General features: G+C 42.9%; 2 protein-coding genes across 6 annotated transcripts in view; one reads left to right on the top strand and one right to left on the bottom strand.

Moving 5' to 3' along the window:
* MORC1 (MORC family CW-type zinc finger 1) overlaps positions 1 to 9,538 on the bottom strand; it is an 80,562-nt gene extending 71,024 nt beyond the window's left edge. For 3 of the 5 annotated variants that reach the window (XM_089512315.1, XM_089512312.1, XM_089512313.1), the window contains exons 1-4: positions 9,404 to 9,538; positions 7,046 to 7,099; positions 2,099 to 2,133; positions 2 to 70 (exon numbers count right to left, since the gene is read on the bottom strand). In XM_089512315.1, coding sequence (XP_089368441.1) covers positions 2 to 70; positions 2,099 to 2,133; positions 7,046 to 7,099; positions 9,404 to 9,480 — 235 coding nt within the window. In that variant the 5' untranslated portion in view covers positions 9,481 to 9,538. Of the gene's footprint in view, position 1; positions 71 to 2,098; positions 2,135 to 7,045; positions 7,100 to 9,403 lie in introns of those variants that run through there. The other 2 variants (XM_089512314.1, XM_089512316.1) reach the window with 2 other exon arrangements.
* Positions 9,539 to 10,797: 1,259 nt separating this feature from the next.
* CUNH3orf85 (chromosome unknown C3orf85 homolog) lies at positions 10,798 to 18,479 on the top strand. The gene is made up of 4 exons (XM_089512311.1): positions 10,798 to 12,227; positions 14,059 to 14,180; positions 15,872 to 15,958; positions 18,379 to 18,479. The coding sequence occupies exons 1-4, from the start codon at positions 12,179 to 12,181 to the stop codon at positions 18,388 to 18,390; spliced, it is 270 nt and encodes an 89-aa protein (XP_089368437.1). The 5' UTR covers positions 10,798 to 12,178; the 3' UTR covers positions 18,391 to 18,479.
* Positions 18,480 to 18,808: the final 329 nt, after the last annotated feature.

The following is an 18,808-nucleotide window of genomic DNA, read 5'->3' as shown; positions in this document are numbered from 1 at the left end:
CGTGGGGTCATGCCACATCCATCATCCAAAAAGCACAACGTAAATCCTCCTTGTAGATTAACATTATCCACTATAAAAAAACACAAAAGTACTTAATAAACAGCTGTTAATAAAAATTTTCAAGTCATAATTAAAGTGAAAATATTTGACAGGAACATGGAAGTCCCTTGTACCTAGCTCCTTTTTGCAGTAACTATGTTATGAAGTGACTGAATAATTTCACTCTTTCTGCTGTGTAACTACAGTTACAGCAGTTTAGCCCCACTACTTTAATGCATTTTATTATGGTTAAGTCCCATTACATACTATGGCATAGTTAAATGGTGTCACTTATACAAAATGGCAAAATCAATTTTTACTTTCTGGAAGGTTTTCTTCGGGACGGGGGATAGTTTCAAGCCATTGATGGTGGTATCCATGGATGCAGAATCTTTGGATATGGAGGATCGACTATAATCAGGTGCCATGTAAATCAGAGTTTTTGATCATACGTACAGGAGACTCCAACAGGCTAACATACACATAGAATCTATGCAGACACCACCCTGGTTCCTCCTGAGTGCTTTGGGCTACAATTCTCATCAGCTACAGTAATCATGAGCAATGATTCGGGAGATGAGCATGGCAACCCAAAACATCTGAGGTAGCCAGACTTGGGAAGGCATCTGAAAATTAAAGAAGTAGTGAGTAACTACATTATTCCATTAGCCCACTACTTATGTCAATATGTAGTCATATGAACACTTTTAAAATTCAGCAACATGTCATCCCCTAATTGTGGGCCTTCTAGATCCTGGGTTTTTGTAATAAAAACTCATTAATCCTGAAGTACCCTATGCACTATTCACAATTAGTTCACTATTAACTACATATCAAAGTGGCACCATCCACATACAAAAGGGATGTATCAGCAAGCCTGGGAAATTCAAGGGTCTGTTAAAAGCACAAGAAATCATGTCCAGAGAAGGATGCCCCAAATGGTAAAAGGTCTGGAAACCATGCCCTATGAGAAGTGGCTTTAGGGAGATGTGTGTTTAGCCTGGAGAAGAGAAGGTTAAGAGATGACATGATAGCCATGTTTAAATATTTGAAAAAATGTCATATTGAGAATGGAACAAGCTTGTTTCTGCTGAACGTTTCAGAGCAATGGATTCAAGCTACAAGAAGAGATTCAACCTCAACACTAGGAAGAACTTCCTGACCGGAAGATCTGTTTGACAGTGAAACATGCTGCCTCAGAGCGTGGTGGAGTCTCCTTCTTTGGAGGCTTTTAAATAGTGGTTGAATGGTCATATGTCAGGGGTGTTTTGATTGCGTATTCCTGTATGGCCGGGGGTTGGCCTGGATGGCCTTTGCAGTGTCTCCCAACTCTGTGATTCTATGAATTACCTACAAAAAAAACCAAACCAAAAACCCGTAAAGGTGCAAGTGGTGGGGACAGGGCACCCCTCCCTTCCAAACCCAACCTCACTAGCAGGGAATACTGACTTGACAGTTTGGGGAAATGGAAAACTGGAGTGGGAGATATCCCAAAAGAGGACACTGTTGGTTGGTATCCTCTACACACTACACCACTTGGTTGGAAGTCTTACTTATAACTAATACTTTTACATATTTCCAGTCTGAAATCACTTGCAGTAAAACAGTGGTAGTCGCATCATTTTAGAATCATTAATAACAAAGGATAGCCACTTTACAGAGCTAATGAACAGCAAACTGTTGTGTTAGATGCAAGCAGCCAATGGACACTTGAAGATTTGTACAATTTGCATGCATGGAAATGGGCCAAAGCCGTGACTAATTCCTTTTAACAGGGATTGTATTACAGAACTCTCCATATGCCACTGTTTTCACCTACACTGACAGGTTCATTGTCATATAAGACAGAAAAACCAGTGACTTCTATTCAGGTGTATTTCTCCACAGACTTTAACAGAAAGGTCAAAATTTGCTTATGTCACAGCCATCTTAAATTTGCCCAAGGAACATTTTCACACAGGAATAAATATTCAATTTGTTTTCAAAGTAAATAGACAAATGAGATAATTAATATACTCAAGCAAAGATGCTTTCAAAACACTATTTAAATAGAACTCACCAGTAAGTATGTCCAATCTGGTTGCACCAGCATCCCTAAAACATATTGTTTAACACAAGTATAGACAAAAATAAAACACTGTAAAATTAGCACAAGCAAATTCTTCTTAGTCATTAGTGAGAATTCATTCTGTATTTAAGAAGTTTTCACATCACAATACACATAAATATAAGTATAAAGTATTCATAAGTCACTTTAGTGCAGAAGTGAGAATCATGTAGCCCTGCAGATATTGTTGGATTGCCTCTCCTAGCAGTCTTCATTGCTGACTACGCAGACTAGAGTTGTTGTGAATTGTAGTTCAACTACATCTGGAGGTCTCCATGATTCTTACCCAAATTTACTGTAATATCAACTCGCCCAAGACTAGCTTCAAAGTTTAAGGTAAAACAAAGATGAACAGGCCAACGGGACAAAAATCAAGTCATTGCAAATATATATATATATATATATATATAGAGAGAGAGAGAGAGAGAGAGAGAGACACTCTAATATGGTATTTTGCATATCTAATTCTCTCCATCTCCAAGGTCACTTTGTTCCAATATAATGTACTAATAAGCAAGTCAATGCAACATGCTTCAATACAACATACCAGGCTTTAGTGTTAGCACTAGTTACAACACAACACTGGTAATACAGTTACAATGAGCTATGTGTGGAAACCCAGGTTCTGGGACAATTGGGGGAAATGTGTGACTCCACAGATTGCAGCTCACACCATCCTTAGCCAGAATAGCTACATCTGGAGGGCCATACATTCCTCAGCCCTTCATTTAGGCCCATCTTGGCAAACCCATGGCACACATGCTGGTTCTAGCATGCAGCTTGGTCCGCCAGGGCATAGCAGCCACCTGTGGAAGAGGAGGGGTCGGGGTGTGAGTACTTGAGCGTGGCCCGGCTCGTCTTGGGCCAGTTTGCCCTGGGACAACAGAGCCGCAAGGAGCCGGCCAGCAGCGCCAGCATTCTGAATGAAAATCCCACCCTTGTGATTGGGGTTCTGTGAACTGTAGTTTGTTGCTGTGTGCCAAGTTGTTTCCAACATATGACAATCTTAAGGCAAACTTATCATAATGGTTACTTGTCAAGGTTTGTCCAGAGGAAGTTTGTGGCAAGGGAGCATGGAGAGGAGGAAGAGGAAGGTAGGAAGAGCAGGGAACTGGCACTGGCAGCAGGGTGGTTACTAGCAGATATACGTATGTCATTTTTTAATTGTTGTTGTAGGCCTTCAAGTCGTTCCAGTTATGCCCACTGCCCCCATTCCCCCAAGGCTCCCTCCCTCCCTCTCCTGGTGGCCAGTCCTTCTCTTTGGTACCTGTGAGTGGGTAAGTGCCAAGGCCATTTGTTCTCCTCTTCTGTTCTCCCCAGCCCATGCCTTTTGCACCTCCCACTGCACAATAACCCCCCATGGTGTGGACTGGGCCAGAGAGGGTCCTGCTGCTGGTGCTGGTGGGCTGCTGGTGTTTCTTTTCCACCTCTGCCTCTGCGGCTGGGGGGGGGGGGGACTCCTTCAGCCCCTCCGGTGCCCCTCTGGTCCAGGACGAGGGAGAGACAACCAGGAGAACATCCTTTCCCAGGTAGGCACTGGCAGGGCAGGAAAGGGGAGCTCCCCTCGGCTCCCTCGCCTTTTCCTCCTAGAGGACGTTTCCAGGGCTCTCTGGCCAAGGCGCTTCTTGGGGGTCTGGGCTGCTGGGGGTCTCCAAGCCCCCACCGAGCTGTGGCAGTCCCAAGGCAAGGGCTTCTTTGGCAAGGATGGGCCGGAGAGGGGGTTTGTCCTTGCCTCCCCCTAAGGCTAAGAGAGTGTAATTTGGTGCTCGAGGCCTCGGTGGCTGAACAGTGATTCGAACTATGGTTCCCAGAGCTAAAGGCTGGCTACCTCTGCACCCCAGTCTGGCTCCCTTCAGGGCACGATCTAATGGAGGGGGGGACTCCTCTGAGAGAGGGATGTGAGTCCAGTGGGGCTCCCCTGTGGGGAAAGGGACTTCTGCTCAGCCTGCCTGGGCCTCATAGCTTAGGGCTCCAGGTTCCTTCAGAGTAGCTGGGGGTCCCAGGTTTTTTTAAAATTTAATTTTTTAACATTTTTTTGGCAAGATTGCTTCAGAAGAGGTTTCCCATTGTCTTCCTTTGAGGCTGACAGAGTGTGACTCCTTGTTTCCAAATTATGGTGTCTTTAAAGAGAACCTATCCTGGGCTTTTTTTGGCAATGTTTGTTCAGAGAGGATTTTTGCTATTGCTTTCCCCTAAGGTTCAGAGAGAGTGACTTGCCCAAGTGGGTTTCATAACCTGAGGCTGAGAGAGTGTGCCTTGGGGGTGTATGGTGCCTTCAAGTTGTTCCTGGAGACCCTAAGGAGAAACTACCATGGAGTTACCGTCACAAGATTTAGTATTGGCAGGAAAGAGGCACAGAGCTGAGTTTTTAAAACCCGGTGGGTGGAAGGGCTGTAGATGCCATTGCCAGATGGGAGGCTTGTGACTTGGGTATGAATTCAGAGAACAAGCCCTGTTAGTCTGGAATATTAGCTAAAAACACTCCTAGAAATGTCAGTTCATGCTTAGCCATGCTCAAAATGGAGAACGTTACAAAATAAATGTTGAAAAACACTTCTATAAATATAAATCTATACTTTTTAGTCTTGGTAAAAATGGAGGACATTCAAGAAAACCTCAGGACATGACAAAAGACTCACCTCTTTCGTCAAGCTTTCCCCCGTGTTCCCTAATTCCATTCTTCTCCCCTTGTGTTGCTCTATTGTATTGGATGTAATTGGTGCTTTGGTTTTTAACTGTGATTGAATGATGGATATTTTTATTGCTGTACTGTATTGTTTAATGTGTGTGTGTGGGGGAATTTCTTTCTATTGGATTTTGTAGTTTCGGTATGTTTTTATTACTGTTGTAAACCGCTGTGATCATGGGAATAGCGGTATACAAATAAAGATTCATTCATTCATTCAAAATAAAAGCTAAAAACATTAATATATAAATGTAAATTCATGCTTCTTAGCCACTGGGGGACATTCAAGAAAAATGGAAGATATGACAACATAAAAGCTAAAACCAGTCAGAAATATAAATTCAGTTCATCAGGTTTATTTACATCTACATTAAATGTAGTTGTTGTGCCTTCAGGTTTTCAAGATTCGTTCAGAAGGGATTTCTGCCATTGCCATCATTTGAGGCTGAGTCTGTGTGACTTGCACAAGGTCATCCAGTTGATTTCATGGCTGAGCTGGGAATGGAACCCAGGCCTCCAGAGTCATAGTCCAACACTCAAACCATTAAACCATGCTGGTTCTCACTTTATTGTGTATGCAGTTGCATTTTTTTTATGAACGCTAAGATGTCTTGTTGGCTTGCAGTATACTTCTAGAACTGAGCAAGATACAGACTTAAAATTGTAACTTACTAGCCACAAATTCTTGACTGAGTCTATAAATTTTTTATTATATTAATATTATTTTATATTTAAATCATTCCTTTCATTTGTCCATTGTGCTGAAAGTAAGGGAAAAAACCTACTTAACATTTGCAGTGTCCTTAAGCTCACTGCCTAACATGGTTGCTGTCTTCTTTCCCTCTCAGAAACAAACACACCCTGAGCTCTGGGTGTGAGGCTTATCTGCTGCTGCTGCTGCTGCTGCTGCAAGGAAAACAGGAACTGCCCAGGAAGGATTTGGAAAGGTCTCAAATTTTGAGCATGGCTGAGAAGCATGGATTTATATCTATATGGCTGTTTCTAGCTCAGGGCTACCAGACATGGTCCTCCTCCTTTTCAGGACCTGGCCTCCATTTCAATCTCCTGTCCATGCAGGATTCCAAAAGGTCCTCCATTTTGAGCAGCGGTGAGAAGGATGGATTTACTATTTCTATGAGTGATTTTTTTTGTTTTGTTTTTATTTTAAACTTTTATTTGGTCAGGTCCTCCATTTTTTCCTTGTGTGTTTTGCCCCCAGAAGTCCTGCCTCTGGAAGTGCCACCCACAGCACCTGGTGACATCTGGTGGTGGACCATCACTACATTTGGGCCGTCGAGCTCTAAAAGGTTCGCCATCACTGATCTAGGCTTTGAAACTCCAGAACATCAAAGATTCCATTACTTTTGTGCCATCTGCAGACCTAATAAAGATTTTGTCCATCCCATTATCTAATCAAAACATTGAAGGCCTTAGTGGGGTGTAGTGTTCTGAATGTTGGTCTACAACTCTAGAAATCAGGGTTCAATTCCCCACTTGGCCATGGAAACCAACTGGGTGACCTTGATGAGTCACACACTCTTAGCCCAGGAAACCCCCTGATAGGTTTCCACTTAGAGTTATCATAAGTTGGAAATAACTTGAAGGCACACAACTATTACAACAATGACCCTAGATTAGAACCGTGAAGCACTCAACGAGTCTTCCTTCCAATTCAAGTGCAGGTGTCATAAGAAAGTGGATTTTCTTGTCTTGATGTCTTCCATGCATCCTGGAAAGCAACTCCCATAATCTTTGTCTCATATTGAATGGGGAGAATGGGAGTTGTGGCCTTTGGAGAAGCTGCAGCAGAGACATTACAAAAAAAACACATCTTATCCCCGACCAGATACAGTTGCATTTCAGATTGTAAATTGGTTTAATCGCATTGTAATTTTCACCACTGCCGCCAGGCAACTGCAACCGGCATGCAGCCCAGCTGATTTTCCAACACAGAAAGCACCTGTCTAAGCCAGCTATGCGCAGCTGGGACCCGGGCTGCATGTGGGTTGCAGTCGCCTGTCAGCAGTGGCAGTGTTTTGAGTGTGATAAAAAAACACTTGCAGTCCAAAACATGACTGTATCCCATTGGGAATAAGACACATTTTTTTGTAATGTGATAATCTCCCTAGATGGATCTAGCCACAAAGCACTCTCCAGTCTACAAAGTTCTGTAACTTCTATTAAATCTAATTCATAAATGGGGTAATGCTTACCGGGAATTGTCAATCAGTTCAGCCACGGCTCCAAACAGGAAGTCGTGTGTTGTGCTAGAAAGAAAACAGGGACATACTAAGGCCATTTTGAAAGACAAAGTCAAAAATCGTAACAGAAGTAAACAATTTTAAGCACTAGTCTGTGTTTGTGAGATGTACATCCTCTTTGTAATTACAGAATGTGAATTGATCTAGATGTGCTTTAAGGCATGGTTAGGATTCTTGTGGCTCTCCAGATTTTGACTAAGGTCCAAAATACACTGTAGAAACAATCCCGTAAGAGATCGCTTTAACTGCCCTGACTGAGTGCTAGGGAATCTTAAGAATTGTAGTTAATTGTAGCACCAGAGCAATCTGACAGAGATATTTAGTTTCCAGAATTCCCTAGCATGGAGACATGACAGTTAAAGTGGTCTCAAACTGGATTATTTCTGCAGTGTGTTTTGGACCCCCATCCCAGCAGCCTTAGCTAGTATAACCAAGGATGAGGACTGCTGGTAATTCCAGCCCAACAACGCAAGGGAAGCCCAGGAATCCCACTCTTGTTTTAAGGTGCTTTTGTCCGCAGCCTGGAAAAAAATTACCCCTTTGGATGCCCTCCAATTCAAACAGACTTTCAAGTTCTGGTTTCACACACTATAAGCGAGTGGATACTAATTTACCACTTACCAGCGATTGTTTCTGCTGAACAAGACCCTTGATAGCAATAGGCTGGAGCCTCCTGCAGTCCAGCCTTAGGTCAAAAACACACTGCAGAAATAATCCAGTTTCAGCCCACTTGAAATTCCCCGGCTCAGTGCCAGGGAATCCTGGGAATTGTAGTTCCTTGTGGCACCAGAGCTGTGTGACAGAGAAGGCTATGTCCCACAAAACCACAATTCCCTAGCCTTAAGCCAGAGCAGTTCAAGTGTCACAGAATGATAGAGTTGGAAGAGATTGCAAGAGCCATCCAGTCCAACCCCCTTCATCTGCCATGCAGGAAATCTCAATCAAACATCCCTGACAGATGGACATCCAGCCTCTGCTTAAAGACCTCTAAGGAAGGAGACTCCGTCAAACTGGATTATTTCTGTGGTGTGATTTGCACTTTAGGAGACTATCACACCAGAAAAAAGAGACGGGAACATAGTGGTATGCTCCTGTCAATATTGTGCGATAATGTAATGATTATCACACAACATAAAGAGGAATTGTAGTGCCGGTGTTTATTCATGGAAAATCCCCACAAATAAAAAGTGGTGCTAGAAGTCCTCTTTATTCACAGGATAACCGCAATGTTGTGAGACATTGTGTGATAATCATTGCATGATTGCACGATATTGACAGACACATACCTCTATGCTCCTGTCTTTTTTGCCAGTGTTCTGGATCCAAAGTCAATGGCTATAGGATTGCGGCCCCTGCCTGCTTCACGCCGCCGCCACCCCTGGCTTCAGTATTTGGCTTTTCCATCCAAACTCTTCCATCAGTGGTTCTGTCTGTTGTTGCTGTTTTTCCTGATCGGGAGACCCAGTTTCCCCATGCTTTTTAAGATGAAACAGGCAATGCTGGGACCAGCCCAGTAACAAAACCACTGATGGAAGAGTTTGAATGGGAAAAGGAAACATATGCACTGGAGAAGTGATCCGTCTTGACTTCGCTTTAACTGCCATGACTCAGTGCTATGGGATTCTGGGAACCGTAGGATGCCATGGCCCCAGACCTTTTCCTTTGATTCGAACCTTGTTCTCCAGTCATAGTCCAATGCTGAGACCTCTATGCCACACTGGGCATACACCACAGAAACAAGGCAGTTTTGGCACCTCTTTAGCTGCCATGGCTCCATCCTGGGAGGAGGGCCTTGTAAAACTATAAATCCCAGGATGCCACAGGATGCTTAAACCTGCATCAAACTGCATCATTATTTCTTTCAATGTAGATGCCATAGCTAATGATCCCCAAACTCTGGTCCTTCAGGTGTTTTGGGACTTCAGCTCCCAGAAGCCCCAGCCAGATTGGCCAACAGTCAGGAACTCTGGGAACTGAAGTCCAAAACCTCTGGAGGACTTAGGTTTGGGAAACATTGATCCCCAAACTCTGCTGCGTCCACACTGGAAAAACAACCCGGTTTGGAAGCGCTTTAGGTCTTTGTCTGGCTCATGGCTATGGAATTCTGGGAGTTGGAGTTCGTTGTGGGGCACAACAAACTCCAACTCCCAGAATTCCATAGCAAGAAGGCAGAGAAAGAGTTAAAGCGCTTCCAAACCAGGTTATTTCTCCAATGTGGACGCAGCCTGGAATCTAGAAGCCAGAAGCGTGGCGAAAGGAGCCACTACTTCCATGGCTGTCCCTGAGGCTCCCTGAGGCGGCCCCACTCACGAGTTGGCGTGGAGGTACTCCAGGCGCAGCTCTGCCCGGCAAAGGGAGCCATAGGGCTGCTGGGGCTCCTCAGACATCCTCCCTCAGCCTGGCCCGCCTCAGGCGCCCAAGGCCCAGAAGCCACGCCCTCCTCTCTCTCTCTCTCTCTCTCAAGCCTCGCTGCCGAGGCCGCACGCCCCAGTCCCGCTGCGTCCCCTAGCGGCAGGGAGAGCGAAGTGGCGGCGCCAGGAGGGAAACAAACGGCCGTTGGGAGGGACGGTGGAACGCCCCGCCCCCAGATAGAGAGAGAGATAGATAGATATCTCCCACTGAAGTATATGTGTGTGTGTGTGTGTATGTGTGTATACACACACACACACACACACACACACATATAAAACCTACTGATATATATATATTTCAATATTTATATATATATATATATATATATATATATATTCTATCTCTCTCCCAGTGGGTTTCTGTGGTCGAGCTGGGAATGGAACCCTGCTCTCCAGAGTGGCAGTCCAACACTCAAACCCCTAAGCCACACTGGCTATATATATATATATATATATATGTAAAAATTAAAAAAAAACAATAACAACATATATATATATATATATATATAGAGAGAGAGAGAGAGAGAGAGAGTTGTTGGGGTAGGGGGTTTGCCATGGCCATCCTTTGAGGCTGAGAGTGTGTGACTTGCCCATATATTACTTCTGAGAGCCATGGCAAACCTCCTACCCCAACAACTATATTCTATATGTTGTTGGGGTGGGAGGTTTTCCATGGCTCTCAGAAGTACAGTGGGAATGATCTTCTTATCTGCTGGGGTTTGGTTCCAGAATCCCCTGTTGGTAACAAAACCCTACGATGGTCAAATCCCATTAAATATAATGGTGGAGCAAAATGGTGTCCCTTATATAAAATGGAAAATCAAGGTTTGCTATTTGGAATTTATACTTTTCTGGAATATTTTCAAACCGTGGATGCTTGAATCTGTGGATAAAAAAATCTGTGGAGAAGGAAGGCTGACTGTAACAGACCACACACAGAGACATACCTATAGATACAGTATAAGTGTGTGTGTGTGTGTGTGTGTGTGTGTGTATCACCTAGTGGTTTTTTCATGCTTGAGCCAGGATTCAAACCCTGGCCTCCAGAGTCCTCAAACCACTACACCAGGCTGGCTTTCAGAATACAGTCGGCCCTGCTTATCCACAGATTTTTTTATCCACGGATTCAAGCATCCACAGCTTGAAAATGCTGAAAGAAATGTATAAATTCCAAATATCAAATCTTGATTTTGCCATTTTCTATAAGGAAAACCATTTTGCTATGCCATTATATTTAATAGCACTTGAGCATCCACAGATTTTGTTATCCGCGGGGGATCCTGGAACCAAACCCCGCAGTGGCTTCGGATCAGAGCTGCAAAACCCTCCGTCTGATAAGGGCCATTGCTGCCACTACAGACTTGCCTTAATCCAAGCTCTCAGATAGTATTTCCAGAAGCCCAAAGTGTATAAATACAAAAACTATTTTTTGTTTATGGACGTGAATCACAGCATAGCAGATTAATTATTAATTACATTGGAAATACCACATACCTTTTCTCATACTCCTCTCAAGCTAACTCAGACCAACCATACCCACCCCCTGACCAAAACTCTCTCCCCTCACTCCAACTCTAATCTAACAAAAACTACCTTGTGTAGCACCAAACTTTTGTGTAACGGAGCTCCCAACTGTCATTCACCAGCCTTATGCAAATCCTTACTTTATTTTCTAATATACACTCAATACCATATTTTATGGTATTTAAGCCATATTTTCCATACAAATCCATGACATCACTGGGGAAATATGAGAATATGTCACTGTATTCTCCATCATTGTGTATGGATGTGAGAGCTGGACAGTGAATACAGCGGATAGGAAGAAAATCAACTCATTTGAGCTGTGGTGCTGGGGAAGAGTGATGAGAATATCGTGGATGGCCAAAAAAACACATGGGTCCTTGAACAGATCTAGGCTGAATCCTCCTTGGAAGCCAAGATGATCAAACTGAGGCTGCCATACTTTGGCCACATCATAAGAAGGCATGACTCATTGGAAAAGGCAATGATGCTAGGAAAAGTGGAGGGAAATAGAAAGAGAAGAAGACTACAAGCTAGATGGATGGACTCTATTAAGGAGGCCACAAGTATGAATTTGCAGGAGCTAAGCAGAGCAGTGGAGGACAGGGGGGCTTGGAGACGTCTCATCCATAGGGTCACCATGAGTCAAGGATGATTCGAAGGCAGTTTACTACAGATGTCCCTATGCATGTGTGTATGCATGTGTGTGTATATCTGTCTACACACAAGCTGTCTTGAGCATCTTTTTATTTTTTTTAATGGGAAAGTGGTGTATTGATTAATTAATTAATTAATCCAATCCTGAAAATGCTTATTCACATGTCCTCTTTATGCTCAGACCCATTGTGTCACCTCTTCACTCACATAGCCAAAAATGGGAGTATATTTTATATTTTGCATTAGCGCAGCTTAGCGTTTAAGCATCTGTTCTTTGGGAGAAAAACATTTCTGGCAAGTATCAAAACGTCCTTGTCAAAAGTCCAAAGGGTAGAAAGAGGTCAATGAAACATGTCTATGCAATGGTGGACTGTGCCCTCTGCCTGCAACTTGGATGTAGTAAATCATTTATGAAGCAAAGAGAATATAAAGTACAGAAAGCAACCAATTTTTGCAGCTGTACTGTGCAACATTTCCCCACAGAATACACACCATGACAATGACAACATTCCACCTGGTTATGTGTGCTGTGTTACTGAAAGGTAAGCTTTTAGAGGCCTATTTAACTAAACACATTTGCTATTAAATATAAACACACAGCTTGTCAGTTAAATCATTTCTGTCAAGTAGACTGCCCAAATCTATGACTGGACATACAATTACTTGATGCAATTTCAATGGGGTGCATTTAATGGTCTACTAAATCTAGAGTTTAGGGAAGTTACATTTTTGGATTACCATTCTCAGAATGCCCCAACCAGCTGGGAGATACTAGGAATATCAGTTCAAAAAAGAAAGGAAAGAATTGTCACTCAAAAAAGGGGCAAAATAATCTTGCTACAAAGCAGCAAGAATGTCATGCGACATTCATTGTATTATTTGGTAAGGCTTTTTCTTTTCATTGAAACACTTTTGTGATAAGAGTGAAAAAGCTTTATCAAGCTCTTCTTCATGTTGTACCCAACAACCAGTGATGGCGAACCTATGGCACATGTGACAGAGGTGGCACTCAAAGCCCTCTCTGTGGGCACATGTGCTGTCGCCCCAGCACAGAGTTTGCCAGGGTTTGTTACTAGAAAGCCAGAGGGACGTGGCACTTTGCAATAAATAAGTGGGTTTTGGGTTGCAGTTTGGGCACTTGGCTTCTAAAAGGTTCGTCATCACTGATTAGACCTTGCATGTGTTCATAGGAGTTTATCACATGGGGGAAATCCTGTGAAAAAACGGGATTTAAAAGGTAGAAAAAACCCACAAAAGCATTGTTAAACCCAAACAGAAAGTAAACAAAAGCTGATCCTTTTTACTTTTGGGATTTTCCAAAAGTAAAAAAGAGTGGCTTTTGACTACTTTCCCCTCCACTTTCTGTTCGGGTTAACATTAGTTTAACAATGATATTGTGTTAAAATAAACCTGCTTTTGCAGGTTTTTCCAATTTAAACTTCCATTTTTGCAGAGGATTTGCCCTGTGTGATAGACTCCATAGACTGAGCCTCACCAGTTCTAATATTTGACAGGAGAGCAATTCCATCAGGGCAGACAAATGCCCTTCTCTTATAGTGTGACTGTTTCATTCTTTCCTTTCAGTCAGGTTTAGCTATTCATTCTGCTACTGTTTTCTTGTGAAATACTTAGTTTTTCACACAATTTATACTGCAGGGATTAGCCTGAGTCAGTCACGGGATGATCATACATTGCAGGAGCAAGACTAACTTGATAGCAACAGCTGAAATCCATCCATCTGCGTAGAAATAGGTTCTAGGTGGTGTGTTTCACTTGTTATTCAGTTCTAGTTTTCATAAACACTTAAGTCGGGATTGTTAACCTGTGTTCAAAATGTTGTTGTGTCATTTTCAACTATAGGGACACTAAGGTAAATACTTCATGGGGTTTTCTTGGCCAGATTTGTTTTGAACGGGTTTTCCATTGCCTTCCTCTGAGGCTGAGAGAGTGTGATTTGCCCTAGGTCATCCAGTGGGTTTCTATGGCAGAGTGGAGGTTTGTACCCTGGGCCCAGAGAGACCTAATGCATCTCTCAAGTACTGAAATCTCTAGCAATTTCTGAACACATTTGGCCACTCCAGAGGAGCCCTCAGATGAATAAAGAAAGCAACTCAGATTGCCTATATATTGGAGTGACTTGCTTTTCTTGTAAAACATGATTTTTATAATGCATTACTTTCTGTTAGGTTTAATGGCATGCTTTGAAACACCCGTAGCTTGCCAAACTGTAATTTTAAACATATCCGTGGATAGTACCTAACAATTTACTATCGCGTGAGAGGACATTTAGGATATATAACAATAGCTGCTTGTTAAACATGTTTGGAATTTGCATAGTCTATAAATCTTTGATTCCAGTTATTTGCCTTTCAGGGGTCCTGGGACTACCGTTTGCTTCTGAAGAAGAAGCCAATCAGTTTTTAGGACTAAAGAGACAAACACCTTATCTGGACTATTGGCAACTAACTAGCAGCCAGAATACCTTGGCTGAACAGGTATTGATCGTTTTAAGATCCCATACTAAAGCTTTCAGATAACTAGTGTGGTTTGGAAGGCAGAAGATACATCTTTCTTTGCCAGAAATATTGGAATGATCATTGCAAACCTCTGAAAAGTTATTATTTTTTGGACTAGAACTTTTAGAACAGCAGTTCTCAACCTGTGGGTCGTGATCCCTTTGGGGGTTGAACAACCTTTTCATAGGGGTTGCCTAAGACCACCGGAAAACACATATTAATGAGGAAGTATGGGTTAATGTTATGGTTAGGGGTCACCACAACATGAGGAACTGTATTGAAAGGTCACAGCCTTAGTAAGGTTGAGAACCACTGTTCTAGAATCTCTAAGCCAAATTGGCCAGTGGTTATTATGGCTGGAGGATTTTGGGATTTTTAGTTTAACAGAGTATCTTTTTAAAGATCTGGAAAATAGTAAGTAAGGGGCTCCTCCCCATTTGTAAGAGCATTTTCTGTGTTCTAAATACTTGAAATTAGCTAGCAATTTACCTACCAGATGAATGAAACAAGTCTTAAAAAGCAGTTGCATCATTAAAGAAACAATGCAAATAGTCATTTGACAGGATATTCTAAATAATAATAACAGATAACTTCATGTGTCAGTTCTTTAAGCACCCCAAATGGCACATCTGTGAACAACAGCAGGTTTCAGAAACTAAGGGGCAAAACAGATGGCTTCACCACCACCCCGAGATAGCTGAATTGGGGATGCGGAAACTGCATGGCATGGCCCCAATCCAGCCAGCTTCCACCCCAAATAGGAATGGGAAAAGTCACTTCCTATTTGGGGCAGAAAAAAACTGCCCATTCGGCTCTATTGCCGGCTTTTTGCCAGCTCTGGGGCAAGTGGCGTCTGAACACCATGCTCCCAAGTCACCCAGAAGTCAGCATATAATTGCTGACATGGCTTCCAAATGACTCGGGGGCGAGGTGTGCCTAAACACCATGCCCCCAAGTCGGCTAGAAGCCAGCTTTACCAAGCCATCATCTCAAGAAAAGTAGCCACAATGTGATTTTTAATATGAAATATGTGTCTCCTATGGATTAGTGAGTTAGGACCTTATCGCACACACAATTTTAAACGTTCTGGGGATGGAAGGAGGATGCTTGTGTACGTGCGCGTGCTTCAGAAAACGGAGTTTATCGCACACGAATATGTCCTCCAAGAGGCCCTGTTCCGTCCCCTGGCACGCACCCGTTCGCATCCAGTCCTGATGGGCGTGATTTTTTGCTGATGGAAGGTAATCCGTCAGGCAAAAATCACGCCCGTCAGGACTGGACGCGAACGGGTGTGCGCCAGGGGATGGAATGGGGGCTCTTGGAGGGCGTCTTCGTGTGTGGTAAACTCCATTTTCTGCAGAGCGCGTGTGCACACAAGCGTCCTCCTTCAATCCCCAAAACATTGAAAATTGTGTGTGCGATAAGGTCCTCTGACTTGCCCAAGACAACCCAATGCTTTCCATGGTTGTGTGGGAAGTCAGACCCCGTTTTTCTGGAGTCCCAGTCCAGAAAACATTCAAACTACTACACCACACTGGTTGTTACTTACTGCTTTTAGCTGCTGCTATAAAAATATACTTTTTGACTACTCTTGCGGGGAGGGAATTATTTATAAATGTTGTACTGAATAGGTTTCCTGGCTAAACAAATGCACATTGTGTTCTAAATAGGTTAGTGAAACCTGGACTGCACTGAAGAGATCAGCACAGCATTACATGGATTTGCGATTGTTTACATTTGATACTGACTACAGCCAGGTAATTTACATTTAAAGACTGACTCTTCCAGGGATGCAGCAGGGGATTCTGCTGCTGCTGTCACTACTCCCCAGGAAGGCCTGCTTTTTTAAAACAAAACAAAACAAAACAAAACAAAAAACAGACATAATAGCTACTCCTCATCTATGAACATGCACACTCTTCTGCGCCTTCACAGCATGGACAGAAGAGGACAGAAAGATGGCACCAGAGATGCCAGAGTAAAAACTGGAGAAGGCTTCTGTCCAGTGGTATTTCAACAAGTGTTGCATGACAAGCAACACCTATTGAAATTTCCTCCTTCTTTACAGCCATTAAAGGTGTAGAAGCCTCCTCCAGTTTTTCAGTGTGGCAACACTTAATTGGCATCAATAGTTGTGCCAGTTCTAATAGTCCTCACATGCCATTGAGATGATATCCTTTCTTGGTGTTGCTACCACCACATTCCAACACCCATTTCAGTCTAGTTTCAGATCAGAGAACAGAACTGAATTGACCTCAGTCACTCTGACTGAAATCTTACTCTGGGTGAAAGGTGTGTGTGTGTGGGGATACTATCATTTTAATCTTTCTGGATCTGTCAGCAGATTTTGATACAATTGATCATGATATCTTACTGGACGGGCTCTATTAGATAAGAAGGCATTGCATTCTAGGAGTTTATTGTATTGGCTTTGTTCCCTCGATAGATGTGGGATATAACTTTAAGAAGGCGGATCTTATCACATTTCCCCATCACTGGGGAGTATGCAGCCCATATACAACCCGGGCTTCTGCCGCATCTTTTCAAGGACAGGAAAATCCCATGGGCTGCTTACTCCCCAGTGACAGGGAAATGCGATGATAATAATAATAATAATAATAATAATAATAATAATAATTTATTTCCTGTTCTTCAGCCAAAAGGCTATCAGAGTGTCTTACAAATCGTTAATTAGACATTTCCCTGCCCTCAGGCTTACAATCTGAAAAGACAAGGCACAAAAGGAGAAGGGAATGGCAGTGGGGAAGGGGGAAAGTCCAGCAGATCTTCTCTCCCTTAGAGGTCTGGACCACGGCAGATGGACTGGAGGGAAGGCCCTTCTTCTTACTCTGATTAGGCCAGATGGAGCTGGCCTGTCCTTCTCTCCCTCTGGATGATGGAGGGCTTTCTTCTTTCCAGGCAAGGCCTGATGGAGCTGGCTTGTCTTTCTCACCCTCTGAAGATCCAACTTCTTTAAGCTACACCCCACATCTATCATGGGAGCAAAGCCAATGCAATAAACTCCACAGTGTTTCCATTTCTGTCTGCAAAGAGTAGTATTAAGGCAGTGGTACTCAAACGTTTTACCCTTAGGACCCCTCCTTTACACCTATATGTGGACATTGCTCCCCCCTAAACTCAGCATAGTATATGAATAAAAATATTTTGATTATTTGGTGTGCGTATTTTCATTCGCATATTCATGTATATTCATATTTTAACAGTTTTATAAGGAAACAATATCACTGAAACTAGAACAATTTTGTTTAAATAAATTCAGTATTTAACTCAAAGCATGTGTAAAATTTACACATAAAAATGCTTGGAAAGAAGAGGAGGAGGCAGGATCAGAGCCTCCATGTCTCACACACCCCTTGAGCAACTCTTGTGCACCTCCTGGGGCTCCCACCCCACCATTTGAGAGCCACTGCATTAGGGGTTCTTGTTCAGCCTCACAACCATTAAGCTGTAGGGTGCCACAGGGCTCCAGTTTGTCAACATTATCCAACATGTATACGAAGCTGCTGGAGGAGCTCATGAGGGGTGATTCCCAGCTCTGCTTCTCCTTGTCATCAGAGTCCACTCAGACTGTACAAGTGCTGGATCTGTGCATGAATGCTACAATGGGCAGGATAAGGACCAATAAAGTGAAGCTGAAAACCAGTAGGATAGAAGTGCTGCTCAAGTCCAGGAACTGGATAAGCAACCTACCCTGGATGGAGCAGAGACAGTTCTAATTACCCTTCTGTTATCCCACTTTTAAGCTGCTTTTAAAATATCCAAGTTTCTTTCTTCTCCTCCTACTTCCCCTATGTCCTGAGCTTACAAAGGGGGAATCTTGCTCTTTCCAATAGGTTCAGACAAAAGCAAACTGCTGCAGCCTCTCCTGGATTGTCTGTCCTTCCTTATTAATAACTTTTGTCATCTTGACCAGTTGACATTGCTTGATCAGTTTTCATCTGTGAAATGTTGGAGGCTAAGTGGCCGGCAGAAATGAAATAACTTCAGTTTTATGTATCTGACACTATTTTGGCTCTTACTGGATCATGGTAACTTTATGCAGATTTAAAATTTAAAAAATGCAAAAAAAAAAAAAAAAAGCATACAGAGCCCTTCAGCCATGTCATTCCACAATGTAAGAGAAGGATTCTGACCACAGTAATTATTCTATTCACAGGAACCACATTAGCTCTTATATGGATATGTTACACCAATCTGAAGCAGGTCTTCAGCGGGAAAGAAGGCAACATCATATACAGAGACTTCCAACAGAAACTGAACCTTGTCCAGACACTTCTTATATCTGTTGAGCACTCCCTGGAATATTAGTACTGCAGGCAAAGAGTGTTATCTAATGGACATCCAGCATCCATTAGCCTCCACAGAAATATATCTATCCTGCCTCAAATAATAACAAAGACACAAGATGCCGGGAAGTTGTCCAAGCCCTTCTAGAAGTGATAGGACCTTCCCCAAGAGAACAAAGCTCCTCTAGCACTTTTGTTTCTTCATGGTACAACCCTGTATTCTGTATCCCAAGGTTGCACAAATTACAAGAGTCATTTAGCCTTCGATTGCTTCCCGTGCTGTTCCCAAAGGTGGAAGGA

Source organism: Sceloporus occidentalis, unplaced genomic scaffold (assembly GCF_023333645.1).
Source record: "Sceloporus occidentalis isolate IW3139 unplaced genomic scaffold, rSceOcc1.0.p SCAF_2, whole genome shotgun sequence".
Lineage (NCBI taxonomy): Eukaryota > Metazoa > Chordata > Lepidosauria > Squamata > Phrynosomatidae > Sceloporus > Sceloporus occidentalis.
Note: the sequence above shows the minus strand (reverse complement) of the source record. Positions and strands in the feature narration are given on the sequence as shown.